Source organism: Cylas formicarius, unplaced genomic scaffold, assembly GCF_029955315.1.
Source record: "Cylas formicarius isolate icCylForm1 unplaced genomic scaffold, icCylForm1.1 PGA_scaffold_1__22_contigs__length_36826433, whole genome shotgun sequence".
In the NCBI taxonomy this organism is placed as follows: domain Eukaryota; kingdom Metazoa; phylum Arthropoda; class Insecta; order Coleoptera; family Brentidae; genus Cylas; species Cylas formicarius.
The window spans coordinates 7,886,049-7,912,252 of record NW_026844264.1 but is presented as its reverse complement, the minus strand read 5'-3'; the positions used below and the strand labels follow the sequence as shown (position 1 = coordinate 7,912,252).

At 34.1% G+C, this 26,204-nt stretch overlaps 1 protein-coding gene across 10 annotated transcripts in view; it reads left to right on the top strand.

Annotated features, from left to right (window-relative positions):
* Positions 1 to 26,204, top strand: part of LOC132696174 (protein still life, isoforms C/SIF type 2) — a 255,922-nt gene that overhangs the window by 119,267 nt on the left and 110,451 nt on the right. For 9 of the 10 annotated variants that reach the window (XM_060660841.1, XM_060660844.1, XM_060660845.1 and 6 more), the window contains one exon: positions 6,854 to 6,999. In XM_060660841.1, coding sequence (XP_060516824.1) covers positions 6,854 to 6,999 — 146 coding nt within the window. Of the gene's footprint in view, positions 1 to 243; positions 263 to 6,853; positions 7,000 to 26,204 lie in introns of those variants that run through there. The other variant, XM_060660848.1, reaches the window with a different exon arrangement.

Sequence of the window (26,204 nt, the reverse complement as noted above, 5' to 3'; positions counted from 1 at the left end):
AATATCCAGTCTATAAACATGAAATGGGATGAACTGGATATACTTTTTACAGATTTTTATCCGACTCAAAAAAATATTTTGATGTAGTATGTTTTAGTGAACGTTGGGTTCTTACGGCAATTTCGAAAGTTGCAAACTTAATGGCTATGTTTTGGGTGCCTCGTTCAGCAGAAGAATTCATAGACACGGAGGCGTAGCGATTTTTGTTAACGAGGGTGTTGAGTTTCACTCGATTGACGTTGCAGAATTTTGTACGGAAATGGTAAGCGAGATTGCAGTGGTAAAAATTGTTCACTTGGATATCTTAGTGGTCTCTATTTATAGATCGCCAGAAGGGGATATTCATCTTTTCTTAAATAAACTCGATCTATTTAACTTCATTAATGTTGGAAATAATAAAGTTGCTTTGCTTGGGGACTTTAATATCCATTTCCAAGAAAATGTTAAAAATTGCAAAGACAAAATGAACAAGCGTCACTTCTTGGATTTCATGCTCTTTCATGGCCTTGAAGGTCTTATTGATCTCCCAACTAGGCAGTAAAACTGTTTGAGGTAGATGTCATTACCAATTTTAATAATGTTTAGCGTTTTCTGTGTTATGTCGCGGTGCCTTTGTAATTATAAATATGTGTAGATTTTTCTCAATGTTTTTTGCCGACTTGTGTAAAACCGTAGGCTTGTTAACATTATTATTATTATTATGGATGAAATGCCTTTCAACAACTTAGTTTTTCTGGATGTCATAAAGAGGTTCCCAACTAACAGAAGCATATTGCGTCCTGTATCGAACTAGAGCAAAATAAAGTAACCTTGGTGCTTCAATTGATGTAAATCCTCTTATGTTTCTAGCATAAATATTCAATATTTTCGCGGCTGGAAAAACCTCCTAACCTTGGTGTATACAATCCTTTCAAACAAAATGTCCTCTTCCATGTTTGCAAAATAAAGTCTTAATTAATTGAATAATCCCGATCAGCAGATTCAGTGCTGATACTAGGACACTCGAGGTACTCCAGATGTTGAAATGTAGCAACTCGATTCAAATCCATTATAAAAATAATTTCAAGAAAATTCAAGAAAATAGTATATTAAGTTCGTTACTTAAAGCTGTTTTCTTAAGCTTTGATAAGTGTGAACCGGTACGTCGAAGGGACCTATTGTTTTCAATATTCCCCCAGTTTTCTATATTGGACAGATTGTAGTGATTTTGCAGATATCTGGAAATCTAAATGTTTTAACAGCAAGCTAAAAAATGAAAAAAAATCTACTAAGAAGCTGGGCATCAAGTTATAATCTGAAATCGAAAATTTCAAAACCTCCATTCCATTTCAGAAAACTCGGGGCTGAGCGAATCAAAATATTTTCGAAGTTTGGGATATTTTCAGCTCGCGACTCGAGGATACTCGAACTGCGTGTACTTATCGAAAGTATCCCTCTTTTCTTTGACAAGGGCTTTCCGTATGATCGAGCCGGTAGACAAAATCCCTCTCTCCAGACTTTGCCGTATTACAGGGCTCGTTGCGAACAATACCCCGTTCCCCACTACGACCGATGAGATACTTCTATATAGTCATAGTTTTAGAAGCCTTTATTAGTGTCGGAAGGGGTGGGGCGGGCCCTGTTGAAATTTTCTTTAAAAGGTTCCGCGAAACTTTTAAACTTAATTTCCTTTCGGGACGGGTTGGAAAGTTTTGAATCAATTTCCCACTAACGGCTCGCAGAAAAGCCAGTTTACGCTTTTCCGATGGAAGCAAATAAATTCGTCTGCAATTCCGATTATTCGCGTTTAATTTTTTCGTTTCCGCGCCGCGCTATTTTGGAAATTGCGTTTCGCTTCGATAATCCGAGTGTCTCTTCTGTTAAAAAAAATTACGAAGTTCGCTTGTTAAGATTTTTAAAGTGCAGGTCGTTGTTGCCCTAATCAAAATGACAACTTGCTATTTACAAAACTTCTGGATTCCTCCTGCTTCGGTTGTTATTGAATCGACTGAGGCAGCCTAAGTCTCAGTTAATCCAGAAGCTTTGGAAATAGTATCACAGTAGCCTGTGGAAGTATCTTTGAAAAATTAAAATGACAACTTGTTACTTTCGAAAAGTCATAGCATAGAAAAAAAAAAGCTTTTTTTTTACTGTCCGTTCTCCGTTCTCCGTTTATCCGTTCTCTGTTCCAGGGTTTTTCGACGATTACTTCCGAACGGTTTGAGCTACTGGGTTCAAATTTTGCTCCTTTTTAATCATCCACGGGGTGCATAAGATTTGTCATGGCTGCGTTCAAGCTTCAGCGTCTCACTTTTTTTTTATTTTCGAGTGTTTTTTGGACGTTGCTAGGAAACACTATAAGTGTCCGAAATTTGAAACTATCGACTTCAGATTTGGAAAACGAATAGCGCTTGGTCCTCTAATGCAACTTTTTGAAATTGGGGGGGTCGGGAGGTAGGGAAGTATTTTAAAAAAATTAAAAACCGCCTTTGCAAGGGTCCAAGAAAAAAATCATTTCTCGAAAACGGTTTACGCGATTGAAAAAATTATTCAATGTGAAGACGTATAAGATTCGGCTCCATAAAAATTTATACCTGAAAGTTTTTCAAAAATGTACAGGGTGCGCAGAAACTTAAAAATGGGACCCCCTATTATTGAAAGTTGGCTGTAACTGAAACACTCTGATTCGGATGTCAATCAGTTTTACATGGCGATATAGCCCGCATAAACAGCTAAAATTTTTGTATTTAAGGTTTTCACCGGTTGTACAGGGTGTTCAATATATTAAGTGCTAATTTCAAACATTAACAATTGTCTTAAATTTGCAGCTATCGACTTCAGAAGGGCAGAAGCGTAGAAATACACACGCGCATTTTATCTCTTCAAAAAGGACATACTTAAATCTCTCAAATTATTTTTTTTTAATTTTTGAATTTTTTTTTGGTATATTTTGTCTTCCAGAAAAAAATTATTTTCTCCAAAATTGTTAACCTGATCGGCAAAATTTGTGAACCCGAAAATGGGGGAGATTCGGGACCACAACTTTTATTTCAGGGGTTTTTTCCTTTATATACAGGGTTTTTCAATTATAGACAAAAATCAAAAAGAAACTGAAAATCCTTCTTTTCGCTATTGAATTATTAGCCGTAAATCAAAATTCGTGACAAATATGGCCAACTGGATTAAACAGTCTTATAGGCCACATCGGGAGCTACAATTTTTGTATTTACGGTTTTCGTCTATCACATATGCTGTTCGAAATATTTGAGAAAATCCAAATGAAAATCACTATTTCTCGCCCTCAATCTAGACGCGATGACGTCATTTACTAATACCATTACTATTACCATTACTAATACAAGTATTTTCTTGACTCTATTAAAAACAAATCATATACCAGGAAACGTTGGAGATCCAGAGCTATAACCTCTATTTGGAACAGGGTGCATCGTTTATGGGAAAAAATCTAAAACATCCTAAAAATTTCCGTTTTTGGGGCTAAATTATTGCGCATAAATGAAAAACTGCTAAAGATGCAATAATTTGATTTGAATAATATCGTAAAAATATCATTCGACAACGCTATTATTTGTACAAATTTTAATATTTAATAAAGTTAGCTGTAAGTCTGAAGTTCGGTGAGGCACGAAGAACACTTTATAGAGGGTGTATGCACAATATAATTACATCGATTTTTTGAAAGTTCCATAGTGGTCCGCAGGAGCACGATAGAAAAACAATGCGTCCCTTTACCACAAGAAACCGCGAAGCTCTTTCTTTTATAATAAAAAGCTGCTTCGTGCTACGAACTTACCCCACCCATCGACGATTTTTCGCAAGCAATCTAGTTATAATTTGCATATTTCCCAATTCTTAACCACAAGAAAATTGATACCTTCGGTTTGTTGACATGAGACATTTGTGTACCACCTTCGTATGCTCACCTTAGAGTTATCACAATGTTACCTACTTTTTTATCTATTTATTTATTTATTATTAGTTCAACTTACAGCTTGATCACCCAATAACAAGTCGCAATTAACTTAATAATCTAATTTAAAAACTAGCTTAAAAAACTAAATCGTTTCATCTGCAAGATTAACATGCATTTCCGACTTTCATTTCGTTTGTTAATAATTACGCTAACGATTCGCAACTGATTTACTCAAATGAAGTATTTGCTGCAGCTATAAAGATTGACGATGATAGAAAAACTGGTAGATTATCTCAGAAATCATCTATAGTTAACAACGGATAAGGTTGATATAGAGCTTAAAACTGAAGTAAAAATTCTGGGGCTATGGATGGATACTAACATACGATTCACAAAACATGTCAATTTGTTCTGCCAATACTCCTAGTTTAGGAAACTCTATCCAAATCGTAAAATAATAGGATCCAACGTTAAATCATCTCTTTGCAAGTCATTATTTAGATCCAGGTTATCATATGCTGATTCCGTTTATGGTCCGAATTTAATGAGGAGGAATAACGATAGGATCCTGAAAGTTCAGAATGCTCGTTTCAAATTTTCTTACAATAGTAGAAAATATAACAGAATCACTCACGTTATAAGTAGTCAGAAACATCTAAAGCTTCCTTCAGCTCCTCAATCTTACTTAACAAAACATTAAAAACCAACTAATCGTTTTATTTGTCTGAAAAAAAAACAGTTGCTACTTTTACCTCGTCCTCACCCAGCATTACTGCAAAAATTTTTTTCTTAATCTCCTACATTAATACTCAACTTACCAGTGGATTTTTTAAACGATTTATCATTACTTAATTAAGACGAAGGTTTAAAATATTTATTTTTGATTATGAAAAAATTTTTCCTATGGCTTTTATAAGCACTGGTAATGCTTGTTAATTGTTTAGACGATGGCTTGTTTGCTTTTTTTTTTGTAAAAAAAGCTTATGTTTAAAGCGCTTTTTGGGTGATACATCGCTCATCATCCTTTTTTAATGTATATAATAATAATATAATAATAATAATAATAATAAAAATAATAATTGTAATAAAATGGTATTTTTTGCACAGTAATGACCTTTACACATGCAATCGACACCGGGTACGCGTCCCAATCCATTCTCAGCTCTTCAAACATATTAGCAAAAGAAAACGTATCCGCCACGGTTAGCAAAAAAAAGCAATTGCCCCCATGCGGCGAATAAATAAATTACAGTTGTCAAACAGAAACTTGATTGCTCCGATCCCGTTTCTCCCGATCCCAAATATCTTATATGATAAAATTGTTTTTCTCGCGCTTTATCTCCATATAATGGAAAAAAAAACAATCGCCCGTTGAGGGCGGGTAAAAAGGTCGAACCTCCGGAGCGTGTGTAGTGCCTTTGAATCCCGACACGCCATGTATAGATATAGAACGCACGCTCAATTGCCACCTTTATCCCCTTTTGCAATTTACCATTGAGTGGAAGGTTCGACCTAAAGTCATTCGGGGTGATGGATGGCCATTAACGCGAAAGCGCTGCCATTACAACTCAACCCGAGATACGTTAAATTTATTACGGACACTTGGTACATCCTTTTGAAACATGCCGACCCTCTCATGTTCTGTATAGTGGCCCTGTTTCCAATTGTATCACGATTTTTATATAGATGTACAATATGGCACCCTCCTATTAACCAATTTAAAAAAATAGTAAGCAAAATAAAATCGTAAAGTTGAAATTATATTGGGATCTATACAACGTGGTCAAAATAAGTGTGGGATAGCTTGGGGATATCGAAAACCATAGGAACCTGCCCGCAAAAAGCAATCGTGGCCTTGGGACTAGAAGAAGATTTTTTCATTTGCTTTCCAGCTACGCTGTAGATTTCTAAATTATGGGCGAGATATTGAATATTTTTATTATTTTTAGGATTACCAAAGCAAAATTCGTAGTACGGTATGATCGCTCTAGGCAGATATTTGAAAAACTAAAAGTTTAGAATTTCTAATTAAACATAGTTTAAACATTAAACATTAAACATTTCTAGTAAACATAGTTTGGAAGAAAAAAATGTTCTAATTGACAAATGAATTTATTAAGAGTTTAACTTTATTCAAAATACAAAAGTTAATTAGAAACGTCGCCTTTTAATTTATATCAAAATGGACAATAAGTTCGACTTGTTAAAATGCTACATTTTGTGCCATAGTAATACTAGAGAAACTGGGCAGATGTATTTAAATACCTACAATAAATTTTTTTTTAAGAACATTCAAGTTTTGAATCTCGAAAACAAATGATAAAAATATGTTTCGCTTTATGTCACAATATTCTTCTTAAGTTTATTATGGATTTTTTACACAACAGAAAATTAATTTTTCCACACATTCGGGGGCCTATTCAAATTTCTCATAAAATTCTTCAAAACTCCTAATTTACTGTTTCGGCATCCTCATCCTTATATTGGATAAGTTATATGTTCCTCATTATTGCTCTCTGGCCGATTCTGGAAACCTAGATTCCTTTCCATTCGATTGGAAGTTCTTAGTTCCTTAAGATTATTTGAGTTCATTTAAGTCCTTACACCTGCATGGCAATATAATAAAAAATGTAATATTGCAATAATATTAGAGAGGCTTGGATAGATTTCTGAATAATTTTGATTAATTGTGTTCATCATAATCTCTCATTAAAAATATAGCTCCCAAAATCATAACTATTTTCTAATTATTGGTTCTGGTTTGAACCATCAGCTCAGATAAACGTTTTTGTCAACATCCTGCGAAATAATTCAGAAAAGTAGAAAACAATAATGAAAAAATAAGGTGAATTGAGCTCACACATTCCACAACATATGAAACTGTTGGTTCAGTAGTGAAGTTGTTGGTGCTGGGACCTCGAGCTGTTGTTTCTCTTGCAGATTTCGGACGATGATCGGATGTCCCTGACCACCGCCGTCTCCGATGAAGATGATGGCGAGAGCGTCATGAATTCACCTTACAAAGCTAAGCAAACTGGTACAGCAGCCGCATCATTCAACTGCACTGGTGCAGTGAGGAAGGCGGGGTGAGTACCCAATAGTCCACTGAGGCAAATATCAAAAAACTTCAGTGTCGTCATAAGAGAGTAAATAAATATCAAAAACGTCACAAAACATCATTCAGCCGATAAATTATTATCCGCCAGAGAAAGAAAGCCAGAATATTTAATATTATTTTGTAAATCGAAATATACCTTTTTTATTAATACAATTTTAATGATTTTTGGCAGTGGATTTTCATTCAACAGCAAAAACATTATCCGATGATGCGAGATTTGGAGCTTCAATGGCAATTATTTTGACGATGTTAAAAAGATTACAATGTAATGCAAATTTAAAATTTTAAAACTTGGGTACTCAAAATTAAAGTGCTGGATAAATTTTTGCCAGATATGCAGATTCGATGTGCTTTGAATATTAATGCATGTAACGTTAAAATGACATTTTTTGGTAAACCATGTCCGCAGAAAATTAACACGAATACAGCACCCGGTGCGACAATACAAATCACGGACTTTACTTTTAATTGCAAATTGCGAGATTTGTATTAAAATATGGCGCGAAACATTTTGCGCCAACAAATATTTCTCTATAGGACGGACGGCCCGGATGTTAACGTAACAGCTAATTTAGCTAATTTGGATGGACTTAAAAAGAGCAAAATTGCGCAATATAAGTTTAACTGTCAGTAGGTTGCCCAGTTGTAAAATAAAAAATTTTGTTAATGTTGATACAAAACCGTCATTAAATGGTGTAATAATAATATGTTTTTTATATATATCTTGTTACCTTGTGCTTCAGTATTACATTTTTCAGGAAATTCAAAAAATAAAACTTTATTATAGTTTAAATTATACTAATTTAAAAAAAGTCACTCCAATTAGGGACTTGGGTTTTATTTTTTTATGAAAATGAACTTTTAAACCACATGTTGAGAAAGGTATTAGCTAATCGAACAAACTTCTTCTCTTTATTAAAATAAATACCAGAGATTTTAAGAATCCCGAAGCACTGACATCTAATGCCTTTTTTATATAGCAAACTGTCATTTGCCTCAGTAATTTGGAATCCAATATAAGTGGGATATATTAAGCCTGTCGATAGCGTCCAAAATAGGTTCCTTCGGTTTTAAAACAAATTTTCCGGTAGAAAATCGCTATTATTGCCAAATAAAATAATTTAATGCTTTTTAAAATAGTCAACTGTTTCGTGGACTCTTTCTGCCCCTTAAATTCCATTAAGTTCAAGATAAAAATTCAAGAACCAGACACTTGTTTAGGATCCAGCAAAAGTTCTTGTCGTCAAATAATAACCAACAACTTTTTCTCGATTTGGTGAAATTTGATATTCATACTTTTTTAGTCTGCTCCTCGTTTGTAATATCTGTTCTACAAAAATGGGTAGGTAATTTTCCTGTGGCGACTAACTCCTTCACTCTTTTCCCTCTGCGTTATATCGATCAGAATTTTCTTCTCTACTGTTGTTGAAAGATGTTTTCGATGTTTTCTTTTCCTTGTTTTTAATCTCATCCGATCACCAGGCGTCCACTTTTTTTTTGGTAGTGTCTAGGAAGTGGAATTAAGAAACCTGAGTGTTTTCTGAAAAACTAATATTCTGACAGAACTGGATTCGCGAAAATTTGTAAGGGCAACGAGGTACAGGCACTAAGAAAACGGACGGTCTTAGAAATTTGAAAAAAATGAATAAACTTCAGAAGGGAAAATACTGGAAGTTAATTTTAAAAATTGAAATTACTAGCTCGATTTTTAACCGTAGTTAAAAAGCATTATTATTAATTATTAACCAGAATCTACTAAATGAAATGCTAATTTATAGCTTTGATATCGTTGTCCGTTTTCAACTAACTTATTATAATGACTGATTTTCCCTTAAAAAAGTCCTGGATTAGAACTCAGGACTCAGTTTAAAAAGGATGTTTTTAATGAAATAAATATTTAACAAATTAACTATTTAAAGCGGTAGAAAATCAAGAGAATACTTTTTACAAAACTCCTGGATTCCTCCTGCGTCGGTTTTTGCTTAGTCGAAATTGCTGACGTTTTTATTTATTGCTTGAGGGGCGAGGGGGGGGGGGGGGCGCTAATGAGGCGTGTAAACGCCGTCCCGGATGACTGATTCCCAGATTGGAGACAGTGACTCGCGAACAATTTGTTAAGTTGTTTATAGATTTCTATAGACTCTCGGATTTTTCGTTGGTAGAAGAACTGATTACATGCAAGAATTTTAGTTTTATCAAATAAAATTTTATGCCCGGTTTCATGAGTGTGTTCGGCAACAGCTAAGTAAAGCACGAGCCTGTTTCAGTCAAGCTCTGAAGAAGTCAACAGGATGATTGGCGAAACGTCAGCAATTTCGACTAAGCAAAAACCGACGCAGGAGGAATCCAAAAGTTTTGTAAAAAGCACTACAGAAGCCTGTGGAAGTTTTTTTGAAAGGTTAAACAAGAGAATATTTCATTTTCATCAAACTACAGGGTGCGGCAAAAAGGTAGGCAGGATTTCAAATAGTAGTTGTTCGGTTTCTAAAACCGGCAACACTGTGTACGCACTCGCGTTAGGCAGGCAAAAGTATGCAATTTTCAGTTATCGACATGGCTTGGAGCGGAGTGCATCGTGCTTTCGTTGTCGAGGAGTGTATTAGAAATGGGGAATCGGTAATAGCGACGCAGCACGCCTTTCGTAATCAGTTTGATGTGGGTAGGCATGGTGCGGTTCCGGATGGAAGAACAATTCGTCGGTGGGTTTTATACTTCAGGGAAACAGGTTCTGCGCTTAATCGAAAATTTACTGGCCGACCAAGGACAGTAAGAACACCGGAAAATGTGAATGCAGTAAGAGTTTCCGTCTCCAAGGCGTTCGTAAGCATGTAGCTGCTTTGGGAATTCCCGATAGAAGTGTTCGAAGAATTTTTCACAACTCATTCTAGATGCATCCGTACAAAATAGTGGTAGCGCAGGAATTAAGCGCAAGAGATTTTGAAACCTGTACAAATTTATGCCGGGATATTCTTCCAAACATTCCCAGAGGCGCTGTATTCATGTCTAGCGATGAAGCTCACCTTCACCTCTCGGGTACCATAAATAAGCAAAATTTCCGTTATTGGTCAGCAAATAGTCCACAGGAGCGACCTCCTCACAGTCCAGAAGTCACCGTCTGGTGTGCAATCTCGGAGTTCGACTTGTGGGGTCCTTACTTTTTCGAAGAAGATGGAATAACGGTAACAGTCAACGGAGATTGATATTTTGATATGCTTAACAATTTCCTGCTTCCAAAAGTAAACGATATGAACAACGATCAAAGAAAACATCTTTGGTCCCAGCAGGATGGTGCTACATCGCACACAACGCGTCGTTCACTAAATCTTCTTCAAGAAATGTTCCTAAACAAAGTGGTGTCTTTACGGAGTGATCTTGGCCGGCCGTCACGTTCGCCTGATATGTCGCCTTGCGACTTTTTTTTTTGGGGTTACCCTAAAGCGAAAGTTTTCACACATCGTCCGCGGACTTTGGAAAAATTAAAGGCAGCCATAAGACAAGAATGCCTCAATTCCCCAAGAAATGATCCATCGGGTAATGATGCGCTTCCGCGAGAACCTACAAGCGTGCATCGACAATAATGGCCGTCATTTAAAAGACATGATTTTTTAAAAATAACGTTCCTAAATGGCATAAAATTTACATTTCAAAAATAATTAAAAAATCATTTTGCCGCACCCTGTATTGAAAATTAGAAATGAATTGTTTTGGTCAGAAGAGACGTTTAGTTCATTTTTAAAATTAAAATCCCCAATAATAAATTTGATTCTTACTTGATAAATTATTGATAAATAATTAACTACTTTTTATAAAACTTCTGGATTCTTCGGTTCGGTTTTTGTTGAGTCGAGTTAACGTTTCGCCAATCATCGGCTGAGTCTAATATTGAAAATCCTGAAGGCATTGCCCTGAAATCTCTAAAATCTAATCCCGACATCGTAATCCTAAAAGCAGATAAAGGAAAAGATACGGTGGTCATGGACACAAATGAATATCATGAAAAGATTGAAGATATTCTTACAGACGGATCATATCGTCAACTTAAAAAAGATCCTAGGTACGTCATCTATGGAACGCAACCTTAAATCTATCATTAAAGCTTCTTCTCTATCAGACTCCGTAAAAAAATATGTCACCCCTCATGACTCTAAAATTCCTCGTCTCTACGGACTCATGCGCCTCATTTAGCTACGCCCCCCTCAAACAATATAAAAGCAGGTACAGTGTAAAATGCGAGCCAGTTTCAGTTTTATCAAATAAAATTTTATACCCGGTTTCATGAGTGTTCGGCAACAGCTGAGCAAAGCACGAGCCTGTTTCAGTCAAGCTCTGAACAAGCCAACAGGAAGATTGGCGAAACGTTCGCTATTTCGACTCAATAAAAATCGACGCAAAAGAAATCCAGAAGTTTTATAAAAGGTATTGCAGTAGCCTGTGGAAGTTTCTTTGAAAAATTAATTAATTAAAAGTAAAATTGGGCTTTTAAAGGATGTCCAAATTATAACTTTAACAGCCAGTAGCTGCTGAAGTTATAAGGCGAAAAATTCTTTAATGTTCATATGAAACATTCAAATAAATATACATAGTCCACTGGTATATATGGTATTGTAGAATATACTGGGAGATAAATCTTTCAAGCGTCATAGATATAACTATGAAATTTTGGTGACGGCTTGCTAACAGGCTGATTATTATATTATGGCATGAAATTTATATTATCGGATAAAAGTCGTCTACAAAATTTAGCATCTTTTGCAAAATCTGAAAACAAAAGTGTGCCGATTCTTTATCTAAAAGTTTGATAACAGCTCATGGTATTTTGAACCGTTTAGGAGTTAAAGAAATAGGCGATGTATTTAAATATAAATTATTTTATTTATACCAAATTTATTGTTAAACATTAAAGGTAACGTCTCTATTGATATTTTGTTACCTTGGCAATTCATGAATATTTATAATTAACAAAACACAATGGATGCACAATAAGCTAATTGTATTATTTCGTTTTTGCGTCGATAACTTCCATAAAGACTTTCTATATTAAAAAAAAATAAATAAAATAAATAAGAACCAAAAGTTCAGATTTCCACGAAAGTATATATGTTAAGGGTTGAATAACATTTTTCGGTAACTTCAGAATTTTTTTTCCCTTGGGTTAACTTTTTATTTTCGCGCTATGTATACAACACCCTCACCATACCCAACCTTGGTTAAGCCGCGCGAAAATACAGACTTGCGTGAGCGTCCGTAGTGCGAACCACGAAAAAACAAGCTCTCTTCTGTGACCGGTTCGCGAGAACCCCGCGCTGTGTTGTGGTCCTTACCACCCCCAACCCTCCAGAAAATACCCCTAAGAAGACCCGGCCGGGCAGACGACGACGCGGGAAACCATCAAGGTGGGTGATTAACCGTTTCGGGTGTTGTATGTCCTACCGTTTTCTTGCCGCTCTTTCTCGTTTAAATTTTGAGGGTGATTTACAACCACCTTCCCCCAACCCCTTTACAATATACATTCACATGACAATTGTTTCAACAACACCTATCAAATGTAAAGATACGGTGTTGTTAGTAAAAATCTGAACTTTTAGTTCTTATCCATCTCAGTTCAACTTTTTATACTACTTCCTAAAAAATAATAAAATCTTTTGATATTATTTTCTATTATTGTTTTTCCTATAAAATACAAAAAAATCCGTTTTGTTGGTTCTTCAGAATTTTAAACGCGAGTTACTTTGTATAAAAAAAATATTTATTCCACAATCCTGTTCTTTGAGCCTTAGAAAAATGGCGACTGACATAGCACCGTTTTTGGGGGTTAATATTACGAAAGCCGTTTTCCATAATCACGGGGTTTTCGCAGACAATGGCAACTTTTGTTTCTTTAATAAATGAATTCGCGTTCACTATAAGTACCTAACGTTCTATGTTTTGTACAAAAGCACTTTAATTTATGTCGGCGCATTCAATAATTTGCTACGCGGAGTACAAAATTATGCGTTTAATTAAAACAACCGTATACAGTTTATTTCGATTAATGTTTCTTGGTTTCTATTGTCACGCTTCAGAATTCAAAGGCAATTTGGACAATGCGAAATTGCGAATTTGGGATCGATTTTAGAATAAATTAACATTATCAACATCGCTTACGCTAGGTATAGTAAACCTACTGTCCGTAAATCCCCGTGGACGGTCACAATACTGTTTGAAAATTGAGGGAAATTAGAGAAATTACCGATTAGAATCATTCAAAACGATTGGAAGCAATAATGAAATATAGTGTCAAATTTTTATAGGAACTTGTACAGGTTACTGCAATACTAATCTTCTGGATTCCTCCTGGGTCGCTTGTTTATAAATCAAATTTGCTGAAGTTTCGCCAATCATGCTGTTTTTTTCTTCAGAGCTTAACTGAGACTCATTTGCAGTCTATTCCGTACCTGCTTATATACTGTTGGAGGAAGGCGGAGCTAAAAAAGGGACATGAGCTTGAGCGTTGTCTTGGAAGACTGATTCCCGTATTGGTAAAAGACCTGAGTCGCGGTTAGTTTGCATTCAACTCTCCTCCTACTCCTCTTCCCGACATCTTGAATGTTCACAGCTCTTAAGGCTTTTCTAACCAAAACTAACCACAACACAAGTGATCTTAGTTAAGTTGACGCTAGGTCTCGTACCAACTTTCGAAAACTTAAAAATCTGTTCTTGCAAAAGGTTCCAGGTTATTTCTCGTGGCTAGTCTATCCTAAACAAAGTGCCATCTCAAACAGCTAGAGAAGTTGGATTTCCTTTAAAAAAATCCAAACTTACTAAATTTATTATTAAAAAATAAAATTTCTAATATCTAATCCACGCATAGCAATTTTAAATGGAAGATAAAGAAAATCGCACGGTAGTCTTGAATGCAACTGGCTATCAAGAAAAAAAAAAAGATCCTTACAAACGTGAACATAATAAAGATCTTACGTCATCCATAGAACGCAACCATAAAATCTGCTGTTAAAGCTTCTACTCTACCGTAGTCCAAGTCATACTCAGAATAGAGTGTGGGTAGCATTTAAAATGGGAGAAAGCGGTACAGTATTGCCTGGAATCGTATAGCAAGTCGGCGTGTCATGCAGAGAGATAATATCATTTCAAATAAATATAGATCAACTTAAATGGATTTCGCATACAAAGGTTAGAACAACAGGGTTTGAATTTTTTTGTAAAATAGGTAATAAAAGCTAACTAGTATCAGTGTATAAGGGCAGGTATATTGGATTAGTTTGATGAGGTATGAAATACGAAATTTATTTATTTTTCTTACCACCAACATCGAATTGAAAATTCAATCAAGACGAGTGTGAAAATCGTAATTTTTAATATCATTTGCTGCTGAGTCATTGGTAAAAAGTTGAGTTTAAATTTAGCTGTGAGTGGCGCTTCAAAATTAGGGAAAAAAATAGGAAAAAAACAATTTTTAACATCAAGAAAAAACTGGAACAGAATAATGTCACATTTAAATATCCCACCTCAACAAAAAAGCTGGTAACTCTCGCCATTATAAATATGATGAAGGTTTTAGGAGTTTACTCAATTCTAATTGCATTTTATGCAATGATTCAAACGGTTAAGGGTTTGAATAATACACGGATAAGGGTTGGTCAAGTTTTTCTTTGAGTACCTCAGGTAGATTAATGAAAGATATGGGTTTTGAATAGACGATGCGGGTTTTTACAGTAAGTATCGTTTTTAATGTACGCCGTCGCAGCACTGTGCTTGTCTCACGAGGACACGATCAATCCACCAAATCAAATCCAGGACTTTATCACTTCTTTTGGCTGGGAACAATTGGACCACCCTCCATACAGTCCCGATCTAGTGCCGAGGGACTAGCAGTGGTCAACTAGTCCCACGATACGATAAGTATTAGTAATATTTATGAGAATTATTATGTAGAAAAGGAGATTAAAAATTAAGTTGGAAAAATAGTTACTTGTTTTTTTATGTCAAAATGGTAATTACTTTAAAAACACTCCTCGTATGAAGCGTGGTCGCAAAAGTATTATAAGAAAGAACAGAACATTTTTATACAGAAAATTGTAATCTCATCTATTAGTTGAGAGTTGGATCAATGAGATCACACAGAAATGAGTATGACAAATATAAAATTGACGAAATAACTGCCAAATACGGGATAGATATTATACGTTTACCACAGTATTAAATAAAGCGATATGTGACAATAAACAAATCCGATTTCAAAACAGAACATTTTTATATAATATATTATATAAAATGTATATTGGACAAACAGGTAGATCCTTGAAGAAAGGCATTAACGAACATGAAAGAGCGTTTAAAAACAATAGTCTAGATTCTAATTTGCTATACACTTAAACACAGAAAAACACATTTTTGACGACAATTTTGACAATAATTTTGATTATGAAAACTGTAAAAACCACTAAAGTTCATGCCAACGGTATGTAAAAATTCTGGGGAAAAAGTAAATTATAAATATTACTTTATTTACCCACTAGTCCACTAAATTTGAATTGCAGCTTTTAGCACGTAGTATTTAAATTGTCTGATATATTGCATAACATTTTTCTGGTATATTGGTACATTTTTCAAAAAAAAAAACACGAATATATTCACTGACATGACCGTCAGAACTGACAAACTGACAAACTGACAGATTTGAAATTTTGTATAAAAGTGGGTATACCCCAATTAATTTTATTTATCCAGATAGCATGCATTAATCACCATTGTTTTTCTGACACACGAAACCATGAAATAAAAAAAATATTACCCATTTGCAACAACATATAATTGTCAGCAAATCTAAACTCTGGCTAGTTTGCCATATGTGGTCAGAATAAAGTTTAAGTTGTCTTTAAATATTGATGCAAATGGCCAAATGATTTACTAGAATCTAAAGATCTTTCTTTAATATGCATTCACTTTCTTATTGCCGTTTTTACCTCGCAAAAGCACGGTATACTCTGAAAGTATTCAATTAGAGAAATGGTTCTTTCTCGTTTTCACATTTTGTATAGCTGTATGTATGTATAAATAAAATAAACAATGAACCACGAAACAGCACTACCACTGCTTACAAGACACAAACAAATATTTCCTTCGAACGCGTTCAAACTTGCTTCTTGACAAGTATAAAATCACGCGTTTCCCGTTCTAATACCAAAAAACCTTAAACACCTGCTTAAATGTTTTTAAACAAATGTTTGCAAAACGATTTTAGACCGTTTTTATGCAGTTTTTATAAAAATGTTTCTATTTGCGGGCAAATGTATGTATTCTCCATGCTTAACGATCACAAATCAGGATTAACTTTTCGACTATTGCTTGTCTCCAATAAGAAAATAAGAAATATCAAAATTTGGAGTCATGTCCAACAATCCTTTAGGAGGTTTCCTTAATCGTTTATACTTTGTACACCAAAACCATCGAATTAGACGCTAATAATAATCTGCCATTGTTTGATATTCTTACCAATAGCAAATCAGACTTAAGACCGGGTCATTCAATTTATAGAAAACCTTAATATAGTGTCACATCACTATCCGGCTCAGAAGTCATCGGTTATAAACTCATTTGTTTGGTAGAGCTATAAAATTATATTAACTTCAATCACTGGACAAAGAATGAAAACAACTAAATATCTGCTCTACTATCTAATCATTTCCACATTAGAGAAATAAACAAAATACAGTTCCCCACAACGTGTCAAAGAAAATGAGTTCGAAAGAAACCCCACTATAAACCCCAAATATAATGTTAAAAACAGAAAAATATCAACTAGGATATAGAACATGGAAGAGCCTTAAGGCTACGTTCAGTAAAGTCATCAGCGCTTGCCGAACATAATCATGAAACCGGACATCAAATCTGTGGTGTAATCAACTCTACTAACAAAGAACTTCAACTTCCAAACAATCTTAGTCGAAACTTTAATCGATATTGGAATCAGTCTTCCGAGACAAGTCCCTCCTTTGGCTCTGCCTCCCTCAAACATTATGTAAGCAGGTACAGCGTAGAACTCAAACCAGTTTCCTGTTAAGCTTTGATGAAACCAACTAAAAGTCAGCAAGTTCGTCGTCAGCAACCGAGTGAGAAATCCAGAAGATTTATGAAAAATTGGACACCTCGCAGAATTAGAAATAAACTAAAACATTGACACCCGTGATGACCTCTATCTCTACGCACGCCCGCAAAAAGTTGTTCAAAATAAACGCAGTAATTAGGCAACATAACCTCAATGTAAACCCGACTAAGGAAAAAAGTTGCGAGGTCACGCGACTATCGACGAATTCTTCGAAACTATTCGAGATTAATCACGAAATTTCGCCAAAGTCGACAAACTCGATGGTAATCAATTTCAAAGCGATGATACACATCGCCGCCGGCAAGATGATTTTCGTATATATTAATTTCGTGGAAAGGGATGTGTGGCTAGATATATCGTCTTACATAAACGAAGCTTTCTATCAGCAGAGCGTATAGTGCTTTCACAAATAAACGATATTGCCCTTAATACTGCAGTAAGGAGGATGCTATCTGCGGTCGTAAATTCACATTATCAGTGGTGCGATTATTTGAAAAAATAGTAAGTAGAAATGTGTCCTTCGATTGGAATTTCTAATTTTCACAATTTTTCTAGCTGCCAAAATGAAAAGGTCCGAAATTAGGGATACAGATTTAAAGCTTATTAAGTCGTATTTATCGTGTAGAACACAGTGCTTTGAGTTCCAAGGAGGGATATCAACCTTAAAAAGTGTATTACCTTGTACTCCTTACTGTACACCTCAAGGTGTAGTATTTGTCATATATATCACTGGCCTTGGTCTTTCGATTCTTTCATTTAAATGCGTGTTATACTGCGATAATGCCATAAGCTTTGGGATAAACTTTCAAGAATTAAGTGGGAAAATGTTCAAGAGTAGCCCTACTTAACTTAACACATGACGACTTCAACTAATAAAGCTATTACAAATGGTAGTTCAGCTAAACTACTTGGTGTTGTTATCGATGACAGACATATTGGTGAATTGAAAGCAAAATTTAGTAGTGGATTGTTCATCCTGAGAGGACTAAGAGTATTGAGTGATGATAAGTACCTAACTAAAGTATATCATGTTCTATTGCATTCTCATTTAAGTTATGGACCGGTGCTGTGGGGTAATTTTTTATCTTCGTGTGTTATTTTTAATTTGCAAAAACAACAATAGGAACTATTGCTAGAACTGGAGATCGTGATCATTTTCGGCCATAATACTATGCCATTGCCATTGGTTGTATTAACAGCTGCTTTGTATTCATAAAAATCGTGGCTGTATAATAAAAAATTACGATAATCATAACTAGCATAGCAGATTTGCCTTGTCATAGATTCAATGTGTCTATCGACAATAGTCTTCATTTTGATTTGAGTGTCAACATAAGATCCTTGGATGCCATATCTTTTAAAAATAAAGTTAGACATTTCCTACTACTTCAGTGTTTCTATTCTATCTTTGAATTTTAAAAAAAAGTAAAAACTAACACAAATCTCTTCTTAGTGTACTACTTAGTTTAGTTTAATACTTTAATTCTGCGAGATTTGTTTTTATTGTGATTGATTGTTTCGTTATTTTTTTGTCATGAACTATGGACTTACTAATACTCTTGCCTCTTTCTCACAGAAAAATGTCAAAGAGACGTCCCCATCTTGGCTTCCGATGTAAATAGACCTCTGTATAGTTTTAGCTCCCTGAGCGTATTAATATTGTATTCTCAGTTATAAAATACAAGTTGTTGAGAACTTTTAAAAGCCTTTTTTCCTGTTCATTTGAGTTAGGAATCATATTTAAAAAAAATGATGCAATGTTGCAATCGTTAAGACAATTATAATTTACCTGCACCTAAATAATTAAGGCATTTTTTGTACAGAGTGTACAAATGACTATTTTTCACCAAATTTCAATTTTATTTCTTCTAAAAACATACATTATAAACAAATGAGGTAATATTTTAGTAAAGTGTATGACTACCTAGATTGTTAATAACAGCTCAACCACTTCTAATGAGGTTATCAACGTCTTCTTTTTTAAATAAACTCCATTGTTGCTCTAACAATTTAGCAACTCATTTCTTGTTTGAAATATTAAATTTTATGCTGATACAAATCTCTGAAGCATATGAGTGCTCGGTGGGGTTTAGCTTCGACGCAGTCCATGGTAAGACGTCAACATGTTTTTCTTGGAAAAACGTTCTTACTGACCTCGCAGTGTGTGGTCGAGCATTGGCGGGCATTGGCGACTTACATTTCCCGGTGTTCTCCAAATTCTTCTTCTTCTCGAGTATGGCCTTAATCTAAATCTAGATTTGCCCTCAATCTTCAGACTTCTCGTATAAAGTCCATATTTGTGGAGTCTATTTCGTATAATCTGGTCACTTACAGTGATGGACATTTGGGAGTTCCATTCTCATCTGGTTGCCCGTGATGGATTTGTTTCTTAAAAGTTGCATTTAGATGATGTCATGAAACAAACAAACAAAATGTTAGTAATATTTATCCAAAGTTGAAATAGTTTTTAGGCTTTGATGTGTATATTAAGGTTACATTATATTATTACATAAATTTATTTGGTTCGCTCGCTAAACTAATCTGGTTCTCAGCTAAGCTTCCTGACATATTTTCCTTGATTTTCGGATGACTTTTCTAATCGTGAATGTTCACAAACTCCCAAAAAAGAATTAATTTAAAATGTGAAGTCTCGTAAACATGTAACAGTAACATTTGTCACATTTCACCACTCAGAATCATAGATTTGGCTTCTTCGCCTCAACTTACATGGAAAACCTATTTTAAAATTCTAGAATACCAAATAGTGAAGCTTTTAATTTGAATGAGACATTTGAAATGTTGTCCCTGTACATTTTTTTGAACCATGGACAAATTATTAAATTTTAATAAGAAATCTTTGTTATAATATTAACTGCTTTTTGAACTGCCTAAATTATAATAACTATTATATTAAATTTTGATTTTGCCAACAATATCTATCTTGAAATATCAATCAATCTATATTGGCGGAATCAGAGGAATAGCTACAAATTTTGATAAATAATTTGATTGAGGACAATGCGAAAATGCAAACAAAATACATACCACCAAAACAAAAAAAAACAAAATTATCAATCAATTTATATGGAAGCTAAACGCAATAACACCAAAAAACTAACTTCCTTAAAATACAGAACACCGCTTATCTAGGACATATCATGCGCTAGTTTATACTAGAAGGAACGATGTGACTTAGTAAGAAAAAATAATTTTCTCACAATTGTGAGAAGCAGTTCGGAAGAGAATATCAATCTTATCTTGAATAGAGTCCTCATTGTAGCCTTCAACAACTTGAGATGGACTTCACCAACCAAGTCGTTTTAATTCCGCAACATCAGCCCCTCGATTAGCAATGTCGCTGAACTGCGACGAAAACAATGCCCTGCGTATTACTTGCGTATTCCTTTGGTTTGAGTAATTAAATAAAAACAGCTATTTCGAAATGAGCGCTTTCTGCTGTATGCATGCCTACGACTTGGTGATTACATTTTCTATATTTTAACGAATAAAGAAACGTCGGTAAGAAACGTTGACTGAAGTAAACCGACATCTATTTTAAGGGTGAAATATATGATTTTCTCAAACTAAGAATCCTGATAAACCTATTGCTGTTATGGCATAAATTATTCCTAAAGTCTTAAAGGGTTCCTGGACTAATATTACGTCGGGAAATATCACTTTCGGGACGGTTTTGATGAAGACATTCCTACTGCGAAACAAATTGTAGAAGTAGTTTATAACTTTTTACTTAATAGAGGGCATAAACACACTATGAAAGAATAGTGTCAGATCCCATTGAAACAAGAAGGAATCGTAGAGATTTATGTTAAACCAAATATGTTGACGAAGGACTTAGTTGGGTGGAAAGTTTACGACAAGTACAAAGAGCACACTATACTACAAACTTTGGAGCCTTGTTAATGGTGAAATTCAAATAAGCTCTTGAATTACTAGCCTTTGGAAAGTTTCATCCACAATGAGCTTCAAATATGACAAAACAGACAAGGGACAAGTGGTTACGGAATTCCAGGGATTACAAAAATGGCGGCCTGAGTATAGAACTGCGGTTCAATCATTGACTTTTGACTTTTTCTTGTGATACGACACATGAAAATAGTACCTATTATATTAATATTATTAAGTATTATATAGTAACGCTAAAAATCGCAACCAAAAGAATTTTCTAAAATTATTATTGCAAAAATCACAAGAAAACATAACTATGAATACAAATAAATGGTTAAAAAACAATGAAAATACTTCACTAGCACTTCGTATTATGAAAGAAATTGAACTACCTATTCCAGAGTGTATTGCAAATATAGAAGCTGTGATGTAAGACAAACTAGATGTAGTAAAAGACTCGATTGAAATAAACATAGTTAATGTAATTAACCATAAAAAAAATAACAAAAAAATAAATTTCACATTTTAACTCAAAAAAAATATTTAACACAACCAAAATATTATGATTAAAAATTAATGAACTACTTGTTGACACAAATAAATAAAAATGATTCAAACAAAATCTTATCAAACTAAAAATAACAATTTAAGTAAAAAATTCATAAATGAAAATAAAATTGCAGAAATAGATTGAAAAAAAATTATAAAAATAATTCACAATTGTTTAAATTGTACGGACTAAGCTAAACAAAATTATACAAACCTAACATGCCACTTCAATTTATTGTTTCCTGTATTCAAAGTTCTAAAATTGTTTTACTTTCTTCGTCTATACTTCTAGCACTTGATGTAGATCATTATTTATTAATACTCCAATTGAAATATTTCAACTTTTTAACAGAAAAATGAAATATATTAAAAGATTACAATTATCTTTTATCAAAAACTTTTATTCAAGAGGTTAACAAATAATTTTTTATCATTATCATTTATTATTGTCAATATCAAGAAAACCTTTACCAACAATTAAGTCGATGTGCCATGGGCTCACCAATTTCAAAAAATGCTTGACTGTTGTTTGTTAATATTCTTAATGCTTTTAATAATTTTCATTCTAAATTACAATTAACTATTGATATTAATAAAGATAAAAAAGATTTTCTTGATTTAACTTTAAAAATAAATATTAATAATAATAACAAAAAAAAAACAAAACAGTATACAAGATATGTCTATATTATAAATTAAATCACATCAGAATTTAAAAATATGCTGCTATTATTGGTTTAACAGATCGTGTTATTAAACTACCACCACTAGAAATTTTATCTATAAGTTAAACAAATTTTAATAGAAAATCATTTCCCTGAAAATAACGTCACAAAAATTTACTACAATAAAAATAAAATGTCAAAAAATAATACTGTTAGAAATATGTTGCAGTACCACATAAATAATTTATCTGGAAAAATATATGATATTCTTGGTAAATATATTAAAAAGTAAAAGTCTAGCTAACTTTTAGAAAATCGTAATACTAAAAACGCATCAATAATTATGAAAAATTGGCAATAAAAGAAATGATTCAGATTCAAAAAGAAATAAATGCTCTAAATGATATATATGAACATGTATTAGTAATGCAAGTCAGTTATACCATAATTTATTACATAATGAAATCAAAAGTCAAATCGACTTTCTCATAATAATAGTGTTGAAAATAAACCAACAATTAAATAAACTCTTAGCAACTAGTAAGAAATATAAACTTCAAAGTAAAAATATTCACCGCAACTATTCTTTACTACTAATATTACTAAGGTGTGTATATATTTTTATATGAAGTATTTAATTTATTATTATTTAACATTGGTATGTATTTTAGATTTTTGATAAAGATACACATTGTGATCGGAACGTTGAATAAATCTTAAAAATTTAAAGAATTTGAAATTATTGTACAACCTCAACCCCAGAACAACTCGAGCATTATATGTATTGTTATTGTTATTATATGTATTGTATTGTGTTTTTTTTCGATGTATGGAACTTTAAGTTGCAATAAAACAACGATGGATTATTCGATTGACATGAATTTTATTTATCCGAAAAATAATCTTGTGGCATTACATTTTAAATATGATTTCTGGCACATGACCGCCACGGCTGGCGTGGATCTGGACGTCCAATTTTCGATGACTTTTTCCAACATTTGTGGCCGTATATCGGCAATAACACGTTGAATGTTGTCTTCCAAATGGTCAAGCGTTTGTGGCTTATCCGCATAGACCAATGACTTTACATAGCCCCACAGAAAGTAGTCTGGCGGTGTTAAATCACAAGATCTTGGAGGCCAATTCACAGGTCCAAACGTGAAATTAAGCGGTCACCAAACGTGTCTTTCAATAAATCGACTGTGGCACGAGCTGTGTGACATGTTGCGCCGTATTGTTGAAACCACATCTCCTGGGCATCATGATTATTCAATTCAGGAATGAAAGAGTTAGTAATCCTAGCTCTATACCGATAACCATTGACTGTAACGTTCTGGATATCATCGTTTTTGAAGAAGTACGGACCAATGATTCCACCACCCCATAAAGCTCACCAAACGGTCAGTTTTTCTGGATGTAACGGTGTTTCGACATACACTTGAGGATTAGCTTCGCTCCCAATGCGGCATTTTTGTTTGTTGACGTAGCCATTCAACTAGAAGTGCGCTTCATCGCTAAACAAAATTCGCTTATGAAAATCGGGAACAACGGCAATCTCGTTTTGGGCCCATTCGACGAATCTACGAATTACTTGATAATCGTTTGGCTTCAATTCTTGCACGAGTTGGATTTTGTAAGCACGTAAACCAAGATCCTTCCGCAAAATCTTCCATAAAGTGGATGGACACAGATCCAATTCCCGTGCTCGATGGTGGATGGACTCATTCGGATCTTCCTCAATGCTACGCTCTACAGCAGCAATAGCTTCTTCTGTACGCACCGTACGGCGTCTCTGGTGATGCGAGTTATCTATAAGAGTAAACGTGGTGCGAAAACGTTCCATGGTTAATCGAATTAACTGCTCTGATGGACGATTTTGTCGACGATAAAATGGGCGTTGTGCGCGATACGTATTCCGCACAGAACCATGATTTTCGAAATAAAATTGCACTATTTGCAAGCGTTGTTCAGGTGTGAGTCTATTCATGATGAATTGCCAAACCAAACTGAGAATAAATCACTTGACAGCTGTTAAATCGGTCGCCATCTTGAACAGTAATGCCAACTTAAAGTTCTATACATCGAAAAAAAAAACACCCATTATAATTGTAGATGCGAGGGTCGGTCAATAAGTCCTTAAAAGAGGCAACCATCTTAGATGCCAAGTAGACATAAGTTTTAAAACTTGTGTCTTTAAACTTTTACATTTCATTAAATTAGTTATAACCATTTTATGGCAGTACTTTCTTGTTCTTTGCTGTACTAACATCTTTGTGCACCACGCAATCGAACTTGGCACAGGTTTTTATTGCAATGAATACGCGAAAACCATTTATCCGCGAAAGGACTATACAGTGTGTGCGGAAATTGTGTTCGGAAACTTAAAAAATAATGGTAGTAATTCATGTAACAAAAATTCGAAATCGTAATATTTTCCGAGTTATAGCTTTTTTAAAATTTTATTTTTAACGCACTGGGCTAAATTATCAACGGAATGATCTGCTATTTTACACACATCCCTGATTTATTAAAATTAATCGTTACAAAATAAAAGTGTTTCGGAAATATATCACCTTATCTAGAGCATTTTTTTATTTTCCCTGTATTTTATTTATCTAGACTGATATTGCAAAGTAGAACCGATTGCCTTAAGCAGAATCTCAAATCCTAAAAAATTGTTGCTACTGTTTTAAGTCCATATCGATATCGATACCGTTTAGTCACAGATCGATTTTTTATTCTCGGCTTGAATTTTACCTCTAAATGTAATTTTACCTAACAGAACTTAATCCGTTAAAAATTAGTTTCAATTATACAGCTTATTTTCCAACTGCTACTGTGATGGCCCATCAAAAGAGAATCATTCAAACCCTATAATGTGAATAAAGGGAGACCAAGTTATGAAGGAACCGCTACAAAACAAGAAAGAATACTGCAAAATGTGGAAGCTGACCTTCAGCCAGTACGAGAACACTTGCTGCTCAGGAAAGAATTGGTTAGTCTGCACTTTGGGAAGTTTTGAATGAAAATGATTTTCGTTCCCTTTCATGTACAAAGGCATCAAGTACTGTATGAGGGTGATGAGCCATTGAGAATAATTTTAAGCAATCGAATTTTAGGAAAAATTTTAAATTAATAAGCTTGTTTTCCAACTGCTACTGTGATGGCCTATCGACATGCACAGACTTGGCAAAAGAGGATCATTCAAACCCGATAATGTGAATAAAGGGAGACCAAGTTATAAAGGAACCACTACAAAAGAAGAAAGAATACTGCAAAATGTGGAAGCTGACCTTCAGCCAGTACGAGAAAACTTGCTGCTCAGGAAAGAATTGGTTTGTCTGCACTTTGGGAAGTTTTGCATGAGAATAAATTTAAGCAATAGAATTTTACGAAAAATTTAAAATTACCGCTGATTCTTAAATTTCAGTTTTTTCACTCCTGATGGAACTGTAAATTATCAAAATATGCATCAGTGAAACATTGAAAAGCCACGCTCAAAAATTGAAGAAAAATATCAACGCCGGTTTTCTTTAAATGTTTGGATAAGGATTATAGGAGACAATCTTCTAGCACCTGATTTAACGGATCACTTAATGGGGAAATGTATTTACAATTTATCCAAAAGGAACTTTGCTGGAAATAAAACATATTCTTAATGCAAGATGGCACTGCACCTCATCTTACATTTTCTATACGAAGGTATTTAAATCAGTCATTTGAACATCGAAGGATAGGTAGGGCGGACCTCTAGCTTGGCCGCCTTGCTCACCAGACCTTAATCCGATGGACTTCTTTTTTGGGAGGCATTTAAATCCTTTAGTGTATGGAACACCTATAACAGATATCAATGATCTACGACAAAAAATAATAAGGAGTACTTTTTCGTGTTCCACAGGATTTTTTAAAACGTATATGAAAACGTTTAGAAATGAACGGCATTTTGAA